This window comes from Mesocricetus auratus, unplaced genomic scaffold (genome assembly GCF_017639785.1).
Source record: "Mesocricetus auratus isolate SY011 unplaced genomic scaffold, BCM_Maur_2.0 Super-Scaffold_100676, whole genome shotgun sequence".
NCBI lineage: Eukaryota > Metazoa > Chordata > Mammalia > Rodentia > Cricetidae > Mesocricetus > Mesocricetus auratus.
Window position 1 is genome coordinate 121,871,154 of NW_024429266.1, and position 17,439 is coordinate 121,888,592.

General features: G+C 44.6%; 1 protein-coding gene across 3 annotated transcripts in view; it reads left to right on the top strand.

Moving 5' to 3' along the window:
* Positions 1–1,875: 1,875 nt before the first annotated feature.
* The window catches only part of Herc3 (HECT and RLD domain containing E3 ubiquitin protein ligase 3), a 105,893-nt gene continuing 90,329 nt past the window's right edge, over positions 1,876–17,439 (top strand). For 2 of the 3 annotated variants that reach the window (XM_040737214.1, XM_040737216.1), the window contains exons 1-2: positions 1,876–2,322; positions 13,112–13,366. In XM_040737214.1, the coding sequence (XP_040593148.1) occupies positions 13,141–13,366 (226 nt within the window). In that variant the 5' untranslated portion in view covers positions 1,876–2,322; positions 13,112–13,140. Of the gene's footprint in view, positions 2,323–7,442; positions 7,520–13,111; positions 13,367–17,439 lie in introns of all 3 variants that reach the window. The other variant, XM_040737215.1, reaches the window with a different exon arrangement.

Below are 17,439 nucleotides of genomic sequence, written 5' to 3' on the forward strand. Positions count from 1 at the left end.
CAAAAAAAAAAAAAAAAAAAAGAAAAGAAAAAAGGAAACTGAGTTGCTGATAAGGTTCATTAAAAAAATTAAATGAATTTTGACTTTGAATCAGAACAATTTCTCATCCTTTCAGAAATGGTCTTAAACATAACACACTTCTGCTATTTTTTTTTACTATGTATTTATGTGAAGTAGCTTTCTCAGCATTGCAGCTTATGGAATTAAAGTGTCTAATTCTGAAAATGTTGACGTTGTTATCTGTCCTGAAGTAACAGGCATTCGGCAAGGTTTAATTCCTCGTGTAAAATAAATGAGCACACCCAGTTCTCTAAGTGTGCTCATTTTCTGTCCTCTTTAACAAATGGTAAAACTGTATAACAACAAAGAATCATTTTGAAGTAAAATCCATTATGATTTCAATACCGTCCTTACCTATTTACATGTAAAAGTTTGGGGGCAGAGGGGGGCTGCAAGTGAGAAAGTTCAGGAACCCTTGTACTAGATGACCTCAGTTACCCCATAAGAGAGATTCTATTTCCTTATCTTCCTGGTGGGCATGGTGCTTCAGTTTTCACAAGCAGCGAAAGTTGCCTTATCCGTAGAATGCATCAGGGCACTGCCACATCGAGATACATCAGTCCTCAGCCTTACCCTAGGGATACATCAGTCCTTGAGCCTTTTGCTTTCTGTTAGTCAATTATTAGGTTTTCGAAGTAGGTGACAAAGACCTGATGTGAGCTGAATGGTTTTGGGAAGAACTATTCTGGAAATGTAAATTATAAAATTTCTTTCACTTATAGTCATTTTTCTTTTTTAAAATTTAATCAAAATAAAATTATATCATTACTGTCCCTCATACCTCTCTCATGTATCCCCATCAAATACACAGCTTCTTTATTCTTGTTGCATTTGTATGAACAGGTCAGGTTGCACTGGGGAATCTATTTAATGTTCTTTGTTGGCATTTGCTCTTGGGCCTGACCAGCTGGTGTGGATAACCATGTAGGGATATCCATAATCATGCCTTCATTTTTTTCATTACTTCTTTGAGAATTCTGTACATTTGTTTGGGTTAAAGCTCCATGTTCAGAGTTTCAAATCAAAGGCAGACAGAAACATGAATTCACTGTTGTCACAAAATTTTCTTGAAAAGATAATTTGAAAATGAGAAGCCCCCCCCCCTCCCTGTGCCCAAGTCTGAGGGCATTTGTGGCCTTAGGAGAGGAAGAAGCTTGGAGGTCATTTTTGAAGCCTGGAAAAGTGTAGCTGAAATTTCTATTTTCTCCCTCCCACCCCATTTCTGGGGTTTTAGACCAAAGGTTGTGCTTTGTGCATGACTTCAGGATGGTGACTCTCATGCTGAGTTTTCTGCAGTGTGCTCTCCTCTCTGGTCCCGCCTCTCTCCGTGCACCACTGCCTGCCCGCAGACCTTGGTCCCTGAGTGACACCAGGTTCGGAACCACCAGCCTGGCAGTCACCCCCCAGCTCACGCTGCCAGGCTCCCATCTCTCACCTCTGCATGAATAATAAGAACCTAGGTCGAGAACCAAACTCTAACCTAACCCCCTCAGAAACAAAAGCAAAACAAACAAAAAATCCAAAAAACAAAAAAAAGACCAACCAACCAAGCAAACAGCAGATCTGCCACTCCCACCCCCAATGGACATCGTTCCTTTGCATCCCATCCGGCGAAAGTCAGTTTCACTCCTGGAAAGGTTACCACGCCACTAGCCGGTCCTGGGTCCTGCCACCTCCCTACCCCGTCCCAGCTGCGGGTCCCCACCACCTCACGGCTACCTCTCGGGTACCTCGGCGCCCTAGGTCCCGCCCCCTCCCGGTCCCCTCCCGTCCCGACGTCGCCCCGCCCTCTCCGCACCCGCCGCGCCCCGCCCCGCTGCCGCCGCCACCATTGGCCAGGCGGGAAGTCGTTCTGGCCGCTCCTTCTGCGGCCGCGGGAGTGCGGGGAAACTTCATTAATACTGTGACGCTGGAGGCTGGGGAGGCCCGAGCGGCACGGAGGGCTGCGGTCGCCGGGGTGGGCGCTGCGAACCGGGGTGCGGGAGGGGCGGCGATCTCCGGGGCAGCGAGCCGGCGCTGCACCCGCCGGGGAGGGGTGCTGGGCTGTCCGCAGCTCCCGGTCGCGGAGGCGTCTCCCCGCCCCGAGCTCGGACGCGGGCCGCGGGTGACCTCCCTGCGTGAAGAGCGGCGCGGCGGCAGGGGAATTCGCGTTGCGGCTGGCCGCCGGCTCCTCCCACCCAGCTGGCGGGCGGGGCTCGGGGACCCGGGCTCTGGTGCAGGCGTGCTGAGGCCGACCCGACGGCTGGACCGACCGAGGAGCAGGTGTGTGAACCGAAGGGCTGAACCTGGGGAGGCTAGTCACGGAGGCTGCCGTGAGCAGCGTGTGCAAGCCTGGCCCCCGGGGACCAGTGCTTGAACTTTGCTGTTCCAGGCTGTTTTCTGATTCTAGATTACTTTAGAGTTCACATCGGCCCCATTAGGAAGTACATTACATTCTTACCTAAGACAGCAAGGATTTTGCTGGGGTTTGTCTCATCCGGGGGTGCTTTGCGGGGAGGACGATTCAAGTGATATCTTCCATTTTTATGTGCCTTCTGGCTCTTTCCACAAATAGGAAGCTATTTCTAGACCCTTTCTTTTGATAATTTGATAAAGTGAACTGGTTTTTAAGCTTCAGAATGGAAAGAAAGGTAAGCGAAGTCAAAGGAGGATTAGCATTTTTAAATGCAGCGAAAGCAGTATGGTAACATTCTGAGGCTTATTACAGTGCAATCCTTTTTGGTATTTCCTTTTCTTGGAGAAGGAGAGCGTTATAGACCAGAAAAGCAAAATAGGTGAATTATGTACTCCAGTTTTGACCCTATCAGAGAAGTTAAACTGCAGGAATCAAATTATATGCAAAACTCCTTTGTCATGAAAAAAATAGAAGCATGGCTCACTACTACCCAGTTGGACTTGTTCAGTAAGTAGTGGTCGTTCATTGTGTTAAAAAAAGAAGTAGGAGTCCCAAAATGTTCTAAAACAGTGTTGGAGAAGTCACTGGGTGTTGCATTTCATGATGCGGGACAAATTTGAATCTCTTTGTATAATCACTTAAAAACATCTTTGTACAAAATGAAAGTAGCACCCTTGCTGGAGACAAAAGATGGCTTTGCACCAGTTTCAGGAATAAAAGTGAGGGTCTCCTAATCGAGCGGGATTCTCTGTATAAGAAGGTAGAAATGATGTGTGAAACTCATGCAGGAATAAAAGTGAGGGTCTCCTAATCGAGCGGGATTCTCTGTATAAGAAGGTAGAAATGATGTCTGAAACTCATACAGGAATAAAAGTGAGGGTCTCCTAATCGAGCGGGATTCTCTGTATAAGAAGGTAGAAATGATGTGTGAAACTCATGCAGGAATAAAAGTGAGGGTCTCCTAATCGAGCGGGATTCTCTGTATAAGAAGGTAGAAATGATGTCTGAAACTCATGCAGGACTATGGCAGCTGTGGTGACTCCGACCAGTATAGCTGCTGTAGTGCTTTATTTGGGTGACTGGAGGTGCCCGTCTGGGACTTCTGGTATTGCATGTAGAGGATATAGTTAAGCTGGGAGACGGGAAAGTAGAGAGTACTATAGCGGTTGCAGTAAGGTAGCTGGGAAAGATCCCTGGGGAAATGAACAGCAAAACTGAATTGTTTTTCCATAATTTCTGTCCAGTCTAAATGAGAGTTTATTTGAAAGTATTTTTTACTGCCCCCGTTAAATGACCAGATTTTTATAAGACCCTCCTTATGGCTCTAGTTCACACTAAAGATGACTAACTTCATCAAGGTTGGTTTTAGGTGATCTTAACCAAACCCTCCTTGAGATACCCTGGAGAACGTTCAGTCTCGAGCGGTTAAAGGTATTCTTATTGTCAGACATTTACTCTTACCCTTCTTTTCTTTTGGAGATGGAGTCGTGCTATATACAGTGTAGACCTCTCATTTATATAGTCCAGGTGTGCATTGAGCTCTCAGTAATCCTCCTGCCTCAGCCTTGTAAGCACTGGAATTACAGGTCTACACCACCACTCCAGGCCTTGTGTTTTTAAGCACTTTGCAGAGTCCTGTTCTGATGTTATTTTCTTTAACATAACACCCCATGGTGAAGTGGGACAGTTCTGACTTCCAGTCCAAATGCCTAGTGTATGATGATTAGGGGTGCATGCGTCAACCTAAGTCCTCTGAGCCTTAGTCTGTCCTGTCCGAAGGGAGGGCAATAAGTGGAGATACTATCTAAGGCACAGAGCTGATAAAGAGGATTAAACAAAACTATGTGACGGCTCAGACTTACATAGCTGCTCGGTGAGAGACAGTAACACATCTTCATTTGCTTTGAGGTAGTGAAGGTGAGTCCAGAAAGTAGGGGACCTAGTTTCTGGGCTGTGCTTCTCCTTCCTCTCTTCCTCTTCTTCTTCCCCCTCCCCCTTCATTGTAAGGGGTGGTTTCTTGTAGCTGAGTCTGGCCTTGAACTCACTCCGTAGCTGGCAGCAGCCTTGAACCTCCTGCATCCATGCTCTTAAGTGCTGGACCACAGGCCGTGCACTTTGCTCTGTAGCCACTTAACCATTGCCTCTTGGCCCTGAAGCTCTCAGCAGCCGGTTCTCATGGATTGGAAAGGCTGTTTCCCTTCAGATGGCCCTGCTGACGACAGTCCAACCCTGCTCTCTCTAACAGTTAGAGCATTCAGAAATACTTGCTGGTGCTAAGGGTGTGCGTTTCTGTGTAAAGGAGCTGGTTTTGTCGTGAGTCAAGGTTGTGGAGGACAGTCTGGTTAATTCTATGGAGACTTGTTCACTCCCCCTCTCCCTCTGGCTGGCTTAAGTTCTGGTTGTATAATCACCGATGATTTAGCGAATACGAGCTCACTTATTGCACACACCTTTGCCTTTTCATATTTCCTCTTGAAATGTTTTATTAGCATATGCTAATTACATGTCACAATGGTTTCATTCTCAAAGTTTTCTAGATTTATGATGTATTTTGATCACCTGCAGCTTTGTCTTTAAACCCGTATTTACGATATTAGAGAGGGTATGGCTTCCGTGATTTGGTTTCCTTTTGTTTGAGAATATAGTTGAGCGTCATGTTAAAGAGTATGGCTTCTAGTCTAGTGGAGGAAATTTGAATTTCTGCCTTTTGACTTAGGAAGTTTCTATTTCAGCTACTTATTTACATGTTCTTGGGCAAGTGATTTAATCTTGCTAATCTTGAGGTTTCTAAAGTGGTTTTGCCAACTTACCCTCCCACCAGCTGTGCTGGCTGTTCTAGATCCTCGCCTTGACGGAGGGTAAATGAAAGAAAGTATTTAGATCTAGACCCAGGTCAGGTTTGCAGTCGCAGCAAGCATCGTTTTTTCTTTGTTCAGAAATTATTCCTGAGCCCTGTCCTAGTTAGGGTTACAAGTGCTGTGATGAAACACCATGACCAAAGGCAAATTGAGGGGGACAGGGTTTGTCTGGCTCCTGCTTCCACATCACAGTTCATCTTCAGAGGAAGTCAGGGCAGGAACCTGGAGGCAGGAGCTGATGCAGAGGCCATGGAAGGTGCTGCTTTGGGGCTTGTTCAGCCTGCTCTCTCACAGCATCCAGGATCAGTTGCCCAGGGGAGCACCACCTACAATAATTAAGAAAATGCCCTACAGGCATGCCTACAGCTTGATTTTATGGAGGCATTTTCTTAATAGAGGGTTCCCTCTTCTCTGATGATTTTGGTTTATGTCTTGCTGACGTGAAACTATCCAGCACATGCCCTACTAAGTACAGGACACCAATCTGATCTCGAAAGTTGCAGAAATGAACAAAAGAGTCTCAGGCTTGTATCTACACGGAGAACCAGAATTCTATTCTCTAAATTGTAGCATATTTGTGTGCTTGCTACCTGCCTCTTGGTGTGTGTGTGTGTGTGTGTGTGTGTGTGTGTGTGTGTCCCCGTCCACTCTCCCGTCTGTCTGTCTCTCCCCTGTAATGTGTGTATATGTGTGTGATGTTAGGGCCTTGCTGGGCATGGTGATTCATACCCCTCCCAGGGAAGCTAGGGCAGGATGGTTGTCACAGACTAACCTGGACTACATGCAAGACTCAAAAGCAACCATGGAGAAGGTCTAGATGACAGTGTCACTCATGGTATAGCCCCGAGTTCAGTACCCAGTAGTGCAAAACACAAATGAACAAAAATCACCCATCTGCCAGCTGTGGTGGCTTATGTCTTTAATTTTAACACTTGAGAGGCTGAGGCGGGAGAATTAACATGAGCTTGAGGCCAGTCTGGCCCGTATATTGAGTGCTAGGCTTGCCCCGGCTAAGTGAGTTAGATTCTTAATGAATTAGACAGCCTGGCCATAGGCCTGGGCATAAAACTCTGCTGTGCAGTACTCACATCTCTGTCTTCACTAGCAAATACCAACTTGTTTTCCACAGTCATCCCAGGCTGGCCTACAGAGCAACCCTGGCTCAAAAAGTAAAATGAACTTTAAAAAGCCAGGTATGTTTTCACACACCTGTAATTCTGGGGCCTCTGGTAGTTTCCATATGAAAAGCCCAATGGCTCTGAACAGTCTGGGGGACACCAGTTCCTTTTTGTAGAAGTATAGCAGTATGTGTGCATGTGTTCCTGTGCACATATGTACACGTGTATAATTTCAGTTAATGGGGGAAAAAAAGCCTGCTTACCCAGGCAGGGGATCTCGATCCACTCTGTTTAATGACAGCTTCATTGTTAAAGGCATTTCCCATTCAATCTGCTGAGACGCAGGGGTCCATTTTAAATGGAGAAATACATTGTTACTTTTGTTAGGAACAGAGACTCAATCAGCCACATCCAGCATGGAAAACATAGCTGGAAAGTGTGGCTTCACTCTGTGCTCTTGCATATTGCTGGGAACAGGAGACATTAAAGATGGACGAAGCTTTGTTCCTCCATGGAGGCTGCTGTCTGTGTGGGCATAGGCTGCTGAGGGAGTCTCTTGGAAGTGCAACACGCCTTAACGGAGTGTTTTCTACATTGTGCAATATTTGTATTGTAAAGCAATGCAGGTGATGTGTGTGTGTGTGTTGAGAAATGCAGGAACAGAGGCAGAGAATCGTCCTTCAATTGGAGCTCCTCCTATGTATTGCATCTCGGCTTCCCCCTACCTGTGATGCTACACAGAAGGGTCTGTGAAGGGCTTTTTTTTTTTTTTTAATTCATACCTTTACTACCACAATGTGTTTGTTATACAGTATTTAAACCCTGTAAAAATGTATCATATTCTGATTTCTTTTGTAACTCAAGACTGTTCCTAAGACTCAGTGGTACTGTTAGTTTATCTTAACTGCTATACAGTATTCTGTTTTATATATGTGGTATACTTTGTTTCCTTTGAGACAGGTCTCATAAAGTCCAGGCTGGCCATGAACCCTCATCCTCCTGCTTCTGTAGATGCTGAGATTACCTTTTCACCATCACACAAAGCATTCTTGTCTCTGCCCTGAAAATCCTCTCGGGATACCTCACAGGTATGCACCACCGTACTCAGCGTTTCTTCTTTTTCTCCCTATTTCTAGCAATTATGAAATTCTTACATGTATATCATGATGCCTAGGTTAGTGAATTTCTCACTGCATTGTATGTCAGGTGGCCAGTGGCCAGTACGCTCACTTATAGTCAAATGGAAATCAGGTAGCATTACAGTATTGAAATTTCAGTTCTTCCGTTGTATTAGACACACTTTGGATGCACAATCACTGTAGTGGACAGTGCCAGCCCGCAGTATTTCGGCACTGCCGCAAGTTCCAAGTTTTCAGGTTTTGCTGTCTCTGTCTCTGCTCTTGCAGGAAGACCATAGATTCTTAATGAGTTGGACAGTCTGTCCCAAGGCTCAGGAATAAAACGACTGGACTGTGCTGTGCGGTATTCACATTTCCATATCTTTGCTAGAAAATGCCAACTTGTTTTTCAGAGTTGCTAGTGGCAGTTGACACTCATTAGCTGTGAGTAAGAGCTGTTTTGGTGTTACCAGACTTTCCGATTCTTGCCAGGCTGGCTGGGTGTCTTGTGAAGTCAGCCCACAGCTCTCACAGAGAGCCTCTCATTTGTGCAGTTTCACAAAGCCTGGTGCCAGACAGTGAAGGAGGCATCATGGGAAAGAACGTGATGAGCAGGAGCACGAATGCTTTGTATGGTGACTCAAAGGGTCAGAGGACCAAGTCACACTGAAGCAAAGGATAAGGAGGACACAGAAGGGAGTCTGTTGAACATTTGTTTGCCTTTAATGCTACGCTTGCTGGTAGCATGGGTTTTAATAATAAAGCATGTCATTAGGATGCATTTTGTTACTTATGTTTGTATTTTGTCTCAAAATGTCTTTGACGCTTGGGTTTGGAGCGTACCTGCAATGCACTGACTGAATCCTTTTGCAAGGCCTGTCCTACATACACACACACACACCACCATTCATGGTCTACTGCTGAGCATATTTGAAAGGAAGTCTTATTATTTAATGAGATTATGAGTCCTTCCTGAATGTTATTTAGGTGTCGGTGACTTCCAGAGGAGTCAGAGTCAGTTGTTAGGCTGCTGGGAACTTGGTGTTAAGATGGTGTAGGAGATGGAGGTTGCCATTCGGTATTTGGCTCACTCACTAGGACTGGTAGGGAGAGATCGGTCTACCTTTCCCGTCCAGAGCATAAAGAACACCCGGAAAGCTCTAGTAACCTCAAGTACCCTGTGAAATGACGGCTGTGTTGGCAGCTTTGCTTTGCTCTGGTGCAGACTTGGCAGGACATGGCTAATGCTGGTCTCGGCCAAGGGGATGAGGAGTGACACCTCAGCCTATTCTGGAACCATCTTATCTGCAGAGTCCTTAACGGAGAGCACCAGGCCTTGTAGGAATCATAGTGATGCCTGATGTCCATTTACTGCCCTAGGACAGTGCTGAGCCCTTTCTACATATATCACCGTAGAACTTCGTGACTCCTCTACATTACAGAGAAAGACAATTAGACCTGGGTCTCTGCACTCCCTCCTCCAGGCTTTCCAGATAGAGTGTGGTTAACCCAGGACGAGCTAACCACCATTCAGAGGATCAGTCTTTTACCAAGACTCGATTAGGAAAGGGAGAACGTGCCATGTGTGACACGCGGAGAAAGTTGTCCTTTGAAAGCCACCCTGCTTCTGTTGTTTGATGCAAGGAATGAGAGGCTGGAAGTGAAGGCTGGGATGGAGGAGGTGTAAGCCAGGGGTGGAGATCTGTTGTCTTCTGTCACAGATTCTGTAATTGTGTACTTTGAAGGGAAAGAAAAGAATCTTCTCTGAGAGCAAGGGAGAGGCAGTAAATGTAGAAAAATGGATGAGAAAAGCCAGAGTATCAGTGTTCAGTGATGCACAGAGCATGGCTGAGCTAGAGGTTAAGTTCAGGGACATTGGCAGCAACCAGCCTTAGGGATTCAACTAGAGCATGCATGTGAATGAACGCTGAATTGATGGTGGGGAGGTGGTCGTCCTCCCCCTTTTGAAACAGAGTCTCACTGTGTTACCCAGGGTGGTCTCAAACTCATGATCCTCCTGCTTTAGCCACCCAGATACTGGGTTTTACAGGCATGCACCATCATGCCCAGTTTTTTTTCCACACTGCACTTCTTTTCTGAAAACTAGATGGTTGTAGTGCCCTCTCCTGCCATTCTGAGACATTACGATGACCTCAGCCACATTCCCAGTTAGGGAATACTCATCTACAGAGATGCCTGCTGTTTGTGGCTGCTGTCTAATTCTCTTGGTAAGAAAATCTTACTTGGCTACTTGAATGTTTCTTGGTCAACAGAGGTGAAGTTTTCGAAGTTTTCTTGTTCATTTATTACTTTTATCCTAAAGCAATTCTGCTAGTCCTCTGAAGGTGTCATGCTTTAGGCTGTTCATGTAGGATTATACTACCCCAGAGCACTGAGACTTCAGCTGTGTCTCAAAGACAAACTCCTCCAAAGTTGATTGACTTAGGATCCCAGTACAATAATGAAGGGAGATACCATGCAGGTTGGGATACCAGACTCCGTTGGTCACTATTGTAGAATTGACCCTGGCAGAAAAAAATAATTAGGTTGCTTGTTAATCATGGAACCCAAAGCAAGACTGGTGAATTTAGTGACTGGTGTGGTAGAGTCCTGTCTACTCCTCTACACTATTAGGAAGTAATTCCTCAGTACATCAAATAGTCAGATTAACTATTGATCAGGGCATTAGTTCTTTGTGGACAGTTCTGAGGATTCTTGGGAATGCTGGGCATTCAGCAGTCCATTGTAGGCTCCCTATTGGAAGGTCTAGAGTGTGGAGTCTGAATTCAAAACCCTACTGTGCTGCAGTGTGTATGGTCCTGTGATTGCTCTCTTTAGCTCTCTTGTCTCAGTTTCTTTTCCCTTCTTGTGTGTGTGTGTGTGTGTTTCACCCTAATACCTATGACTTTGACTTAGAATAAGCTCAAATTTAGTCTTACCTCTTGATGTTCTTAATGAAATAGTTATTAATAGTCTTAGTTAGGATTTCTTTTATTGAAAGGAAAAGAAACCGAATTCCAGCAAAAGTGACTAAACAACAAACTTTACAAAAGCGTGCTTTATTTCGTTACACATGAATAGTTGATTCCCATTATTTCCAATAATTGCATTATATAAATAAAGTTGGTCTGAACACCACATTAGTGGCTCATGGAAACCTTACAGAAGTTAGCCAGAATTTTTCCTGTGGATTGGTTGATGGTGTGTTCTTTTTTTTTTTTTATTTTTGTGTGTGTGTTTTTTTTTCTTCTGAAACAGGGTTTCTCTGTAGCTTTGGAGCCTATCCTGTTAACTCACAGAGATCTGCTTGCCTCTGCCTCCCAAGTGCTGGGATTAAAGGCATGTGCCACCACTGTCCGGCCTTGTGGTGTGTTCCTACATGTTGTTGTGCATAGCCCTATAATTCATAGTGAGACTGCCATTTCCTTACAATCTGGCAGGGGTTAAGTAGGACACCTGTAATGTGTGCAGTACAGCTCAGATGTCCTGATGCTTTCCTGAAAGTCTGAAAGTGACTCTCAGTTGGGGGCGATACAGCTTTAAGTAGTTAGCGAAGAAAATTTAATATTATAACTAAATGAATATGACATGTAATCTAAATGTTCCTAAGGCCAGTCTTTGGGAGATTCCCTTTAACATCCAAATAAAATGATTTAAATGACAAACTGCTGATTAGGTATCTTCTGTAGTTGTCAGGAATTTCTAGGGCAAGAAACAGTGTTTAAACTTATCTGTCTGTCATTTGCTAAGATACCTGGTCTCCTCACAGTCCTCAATCTTCATTTTAGCCTTCATGAAATACTATGGTTTTTTGTAACCCCCGCCCCCACCAAAGCTCTGAATTTCCCCAGAACTGGTAAAGTATTTATTGTAAGGATGCCGTATTTTTACTTTGACAGTTTAGGATTCTGAAAACTAGTTACCAGCGGCATCAAACCCAATGTTAGGCATTGCTATTCTCCAATCCACTGCTCTCCACTCTGTTCTGGCCAGGCATGTGGCCATGGGACAGGCTTTAGTCCTGTTATTCCATCTGGCATCTCAGAGGAGGAACCCTCCCTTGCTTTGTGTATTCAGTGCTGGGGATTGAACCCAGGATCTTGTGTAAGACCCAGAGAAGTTCTCTACCACTGGTGTGCCTTCATCCTCTGCTTTTAATGACATACTTGGGATTTCCTACTTTTCTTTTCTAAAAATCTTGAACTTTTCTCCCGGAACCAGAGATGCTCACTAGGTGTTTTCTTCAGTGGGGAAGCACCTGCTTGATATTTGCAACTCTAGTGGCAGTAAGAGCCAAAAGAGCTTGTGAAGAACTGCTACACCATTTTCCAGAGCAGCCTCGTCATTTTCTACAAGAGCCCCATCACTCCCTGGAGCTTCCCCACCCTTTTCTAGAGCATCCCCACCACCCCCTCGAGCAGCCCCACCCTCTCTAGAGCAACTCTGCCCTCCCTACCCTTCCCTAGAGTAGGCCCACTATTTTGTGTTCCTCTTAGCAATATGAGAACTGCACCTTATCTGGTCACCTTGGTGTGTATGAACTGATGGAGAGGGATGAGATTTTGTTTTTATTTATTTTTGAAAAAGCATCCTTTTATGGGGACTTTTTTTTTTAAAGCTCGTGGATCTAGTGTCAACAGTCAGGCAGCCAAAGTAGATGTCGCGCTATATGGAAGAAGCCTGCATTGATCTATGGTCTCTGTTGAGGGGGTTACAAATCTGATGGAGTTAGGTTTGATGAGCGGAAAGGAGAAACTACCAGTTCAGGTAGACGAGTCCTCATGTCATAGGAAGCAGGCCCAGTGGGATGCCGTGCCGTGCTGGGTTGTGCAGAGGGCCTACTTCCATGGGTGAGAGGCAAGAGCATACTGTTTCCTCATCCCTCACCTATTTCAAGTGGCCCCATGCCGCTGATGGAGTCAATAGTAGGACTACCCAAAGGGTTGGTTCAATTTAAAACAATTCTTAAAGAAGGCAGAGAGCATGCAGAAAGAAGGAACATTGAGAACATGTGAGGTAAGTTCACTCCCATCTCTGCCTAGTGGCGTGCAGAGTGTCTGTGCCCTGCCATTACACGGTAGTGTGCAGAGTGATTGCTCCCTGTCATTGACACAAGTGGTATGCAGAGTGTCTGTGCCTTGTCATTGATATGTGAACCGTGTTCTTTTTCTGTGTTCATTCAGTGATGTAAGGGGGGGTTATTTAAAACTGCTTATTAAGTGCTTACTAAAACACAACACAACATCTTTATAACTTATGGCTACTTTTGACAACATTAACAATTTTATTTTAAGATGCAAGGCATGATGATTATTAGGAGAGCGCCATTTTTAATTATCACAAAAGTGATGGGTTTTTATGATTATTAGGAGAGCGCCATTTTTAATTATCACAAAAGTGATGGGTTTTGTTTCATTTTCTTCAACTATGGCATCTTTTGCTCACGTGGGAGGGTTATTTTAATTGGCTGCATTTGTTACTTGATTTCATCTGGTGTTTTTAAAACTTGTTTTTTAAATATTTTTTCTTTCTTTTTTTTTTTTAAACAAAACTATTTTCTAGGCTGTATGACTCCCTGAAGGATCAGAACAATGCTATGCTGGGGGTATTGGTCCCTGGGCCAGCCAGGCATCAGCTCCAACCTGCGAGGCATTGTGGCTGAGCCCCAGGTGTGCCGCTTTGTATCGGACGGAACCATCAAGGAAGTGGCTTGTGGAGGAAACCACTCGGTGTTCCTGCTGGAAGATGGGGAGGTTTACACGTGTGGTGCAAACACCAAGGGGCAGCTTGGCCACGAGAGGGAAGGCAACAAGCCAGGTGAGTGCCACTCCTGCACTGGTTGTCAGGGCATTGCTAAGGCGAATCGTGGTGGGTCGTTCCTTAGCTAGCCCTTTTCCTCGGGGAAGCGCTGGCTCCTTCCTGTGGTGCGGTACTCCCCACTGAACTGTGTCCAATTTAAGTGTGTAATTGAAAAACAGAGTTTCTTCTTTTGAACTTATTATACAACATACAAATCGGGATCGAGATTTTTCCCTAGCAATGGAAAATGAAGGCATGACAGTTTTAAGCAGGGAGTCCTCACGTGATCACTATCAGTTTTCCTCCCCGATTACCTCCCATTCTTTCGTTTCTGCAACAAGTTCTTATAAAGCATTTGCTGCTGAGCGCCGCGTGGGACTTTGCCAGCTGAGATGAGTGAGGGATGCAGTGATGAGGTAAGCCTGTGATCCTTGTGGCAAGTATTTGGGTACAGGCTTGTGACAGATAGGCTGGGGTGGAACGCAGAGGTAAGGTGGGTAGAGCAGGAAGGATGAGTGGATGTTTGGCCCATGAGGATCTGCGTGCGTGCCTGCCAGCGTGTGTGTGTGTGTGTGTGTGTGTGTGTGTGTGTGTGTGTGTTTTAATTATGAAGCTGTTGGCCGCTTGCTTGTTTTCTTACTGGCTATCTCTGACTTAAGTACTTACCCCATAATTGTTAATCTAAGTATTTCTCTTACCGGAGAAAGTGTCTGGACCTCTTAATTCTATGGCAGCTACATGAGGACTCCTTGTGTTTCTCCTTTCCAGAGTCCTCCTCAACCCCTAGTTCCACCTATCTTGCTTCCCTATTGGCCAACAGTGCTTTATTGACATATACACAGGACTTCCATCATCTCCTCTTTTCTGTCTAAATAAAAAGAAAGGTTTTAACTTTAACATAGTCAAATTATATATAACAGAACAGTTATCAAGTAAGAACATAGTTATAATATTTTGTTCATTAACATTTAGTAAGATTGCTGGGCGGTGGTGGTGGTGCATGCTTTTAATCCCAGCACTCGGGAGGCAGAGGTAGGCGGATCTCTGTGAATTCAAGGCCGGGCTGGACCGACAGCCTCCAAAACAATACAGAGAAACCCTGTCTTGTAAAAACCAAAAAAAAAAAATTTTAGTAAGATTTAAAGAAGATATCATCTATCCTATCTTTGTGAGTCTAAAGTCTTATATGTAACTTATCTTTTACCATAACTAAGGAAAACTATGATTATAACTATCTGTCTTCAACTCCATCAAAGACCACAGAAGGATAATATATAAACACTAGGATTGACAGAGACATCTTGCCGCCTGGATAGTCACCTGACGTTCCTCTGTAACGTTGGGGCATCCATCTTCAGCCCATAGGCCACAGTGTGTCTGGAAGACTTCTCAGCAAAGCAGGAAATTTTAAGCTGTCCATCTGGAATGGCAGTCCGTCAGTCATTTTCTGTGTCCTGCGGAAAGTCTGGCAGACTCTTCCATGAAGCAGGAACCCTGAAGGACTGTTTGAGTTTAGCAGTCACTTTCCTGTGGGTCCTGCATGTCCAATTTATACAGCAACAGTCAAGCAGTCTAGGCAAGAGCAGTTTCTTGCCCAAATGGCTAATCTTGCCATGTCGAAAGCAAATTCCATAACGAGTTTCTTCGATGCCCATCTTCCTCTCAGAGGTAATTGGTGCTGCCAGGAGCAGACATTTCTCATTGTCAAGAAAAACCCTAAACCATTTTAAATGTCATTTTCTGAAGGTCTTTGAGAGGTTTGAAGACTATCTATCTATCTCAAATCTATCTCTATATATCTAGAAAACTTAACTTACCTAACTATAAGTTCTGACTATTATAAGTAACTATCTATATAGCCTGTATTTAATTACGCATTACGTTTTAAAAGATCGGTATAAGCACAATACTTAAACAAGAGGAGAAATATACATATCACAAAATTGACCTTGAATTTGTATCAATAAATGAAAAACCATACCAATACAAGCATTCATTTCCATACCAAAGGGGGTTCATGGTTACTCTTTCTTCTTGAAAGTTTCTTACCCCCCCTGTGGTTATTACCTGGTTTACCTGTTTTATTTGGTTTGGTTTTGTTTGTAGTTTTAATTTTTAGTTGTTTGTGAGGTTAGCTGATTTTTTTTTTGAGACAGCCTTGATGGGTATGGAACTCACCTATGTAGACCAGGCTAGCCTCAAATTCATAGTAATCTGCCTACTTCTGCCTCCTGAATGCTGGAATTAAATGCATGCTCCACCATGCCAAACCTTGTTGGTTTTTTTTAGATCTTTTTTATTATTTTAATTTTAAATAGCTTGTTTTACATGTCAATCCCAGTTCCCTCTCCCTCCCCTCTTCCCGCACCCCCTATCATCCCCCCAGCCTCCCACCCTATTGCCATTTCCTTCCACATAGGAGATATCTAGAATCTGTCATTTCACTCAGGGCAGGGTCCAGGCACTCCCCTAAGAGTCCTCTCCCTGCGTGTGTTACTGAGTACAGAGTCTACTCCGGGTGTGGATGGGCAGGTACACCAGTGCTGTGCTGAGACTCATAGTAAGCGGGGTAGGAAAGCTAGAAAGGCAGGAGCTCATCCGTACCCTTATGCTAGTGCTCTTCGTTTACTTCTGACAACCAGTGTGCATTCTCAAGCCTTTTTCTTCTCACTTTCTCATGTAGAACCCGGATTTGACACACAGGACGTGTAGTATAGACTTGTGTGGCCTTAGAGCTGTAATGCCCAGGGGGAGCCCCCATGACTATGCTCACCGCTCATAACCTAGCGCACTTGTGAGCCAGTTTCTTTGCTTCTAGCTGTCCCTTTCACTCAGTCCAGATCAAGTCTAGATACAGAAGCGTCACTAAAGATCAGCAAAGGGGGCTGGAGAGATGGTGCAGTGGTTAGCACCCATGAGAGTCGGCTCAGAACTCCCTGTAACTCCACTCTAAGTATCCAGGCAGAAACGTGGCCCATACTCACACAGACAAACATGAATTCAGATAACTTGTTAAAAGAGAAGAGACCAGGGATTGGTGCCCTGTGACCCCAGCATCTGTGGGCCTGGAGGATCAGGAGTGCCCATCAGTGCCCATCTGTATTCATTAAGAAATTACTTCAGGTGACCTGATTATGTTGTTTCTCCCTTATGTACTCTTATCCCGTGGCACGTGGCTGTGCCCCACTGTTTCTCTGCCCGAATGCCAGTCTTAATTTGTAATGTGACTTCATGGTGAACATTTGAAAACAACAGACTACAGGACTGGAATTAGAGAGAATTATTAAGTGTGTGGGGTATGATGGTGAAGGCTCGTAATCTCAGCACTTGAGAGGTAGAGGCAAGAGGACCCAGACTCCAGCTCAGCTCTCAGGCATGTTGATGGTCAGTCAGCCTAGGCGATGCGATACTGTGTCCTCTGCCCCAAATTACGAAGTGTGTGAGTATGTTCGGTGGTCTTCCTCTAGTTCTCTGTCTACCCTGAATTCCCACTTGGAAAACGTCCAGTATGTGTGTTCATGTGCGTGTAATTGCAACTTTCCTAACGTGTTGCCCTGATTCTTGGGATTTCGGGGAATGGGTTCATACTTAACCTGTCCACCAATGTCCTTTTATACAATGCATCTAATATGAAAAGTGTTGCAATGTTTGATTGTTCTATGCAGTGCAATATAATCAATGAAAAGTGTCAATAATTAATAAATGAGTAAATTGTATTTACTTTTTTTTTTTCCCCTGAGACAGGGTTTCTCTGTGGCTTTGGAGGCTTTCCTGGAACTAGCTTTAGTAGACCAGACTGGTCTCGAACTCCACCTGCCTCTGCCTCCCAAGTGCTGGGATTAAAGGAGTGAGCCACCACTGCCCGGCTTATTTACTTTGTTTTACCAGATAGTATATATAACTACCTGGAAAGCTGTGGGTGATTTTTGATTTTTACTGATGGCGTTCTTGGTGGAAAACATTAAAAACAGAGATCTCTTCCTATTTCCTCTTACAGTTCACAGTCTCACATTAAGCTCATCAGCACCCTGTTTCTTCAGGTGAAAAGCAAAGTGAATTCGTACAGAGGTGTGTAGCAGCTCGGATCCTAC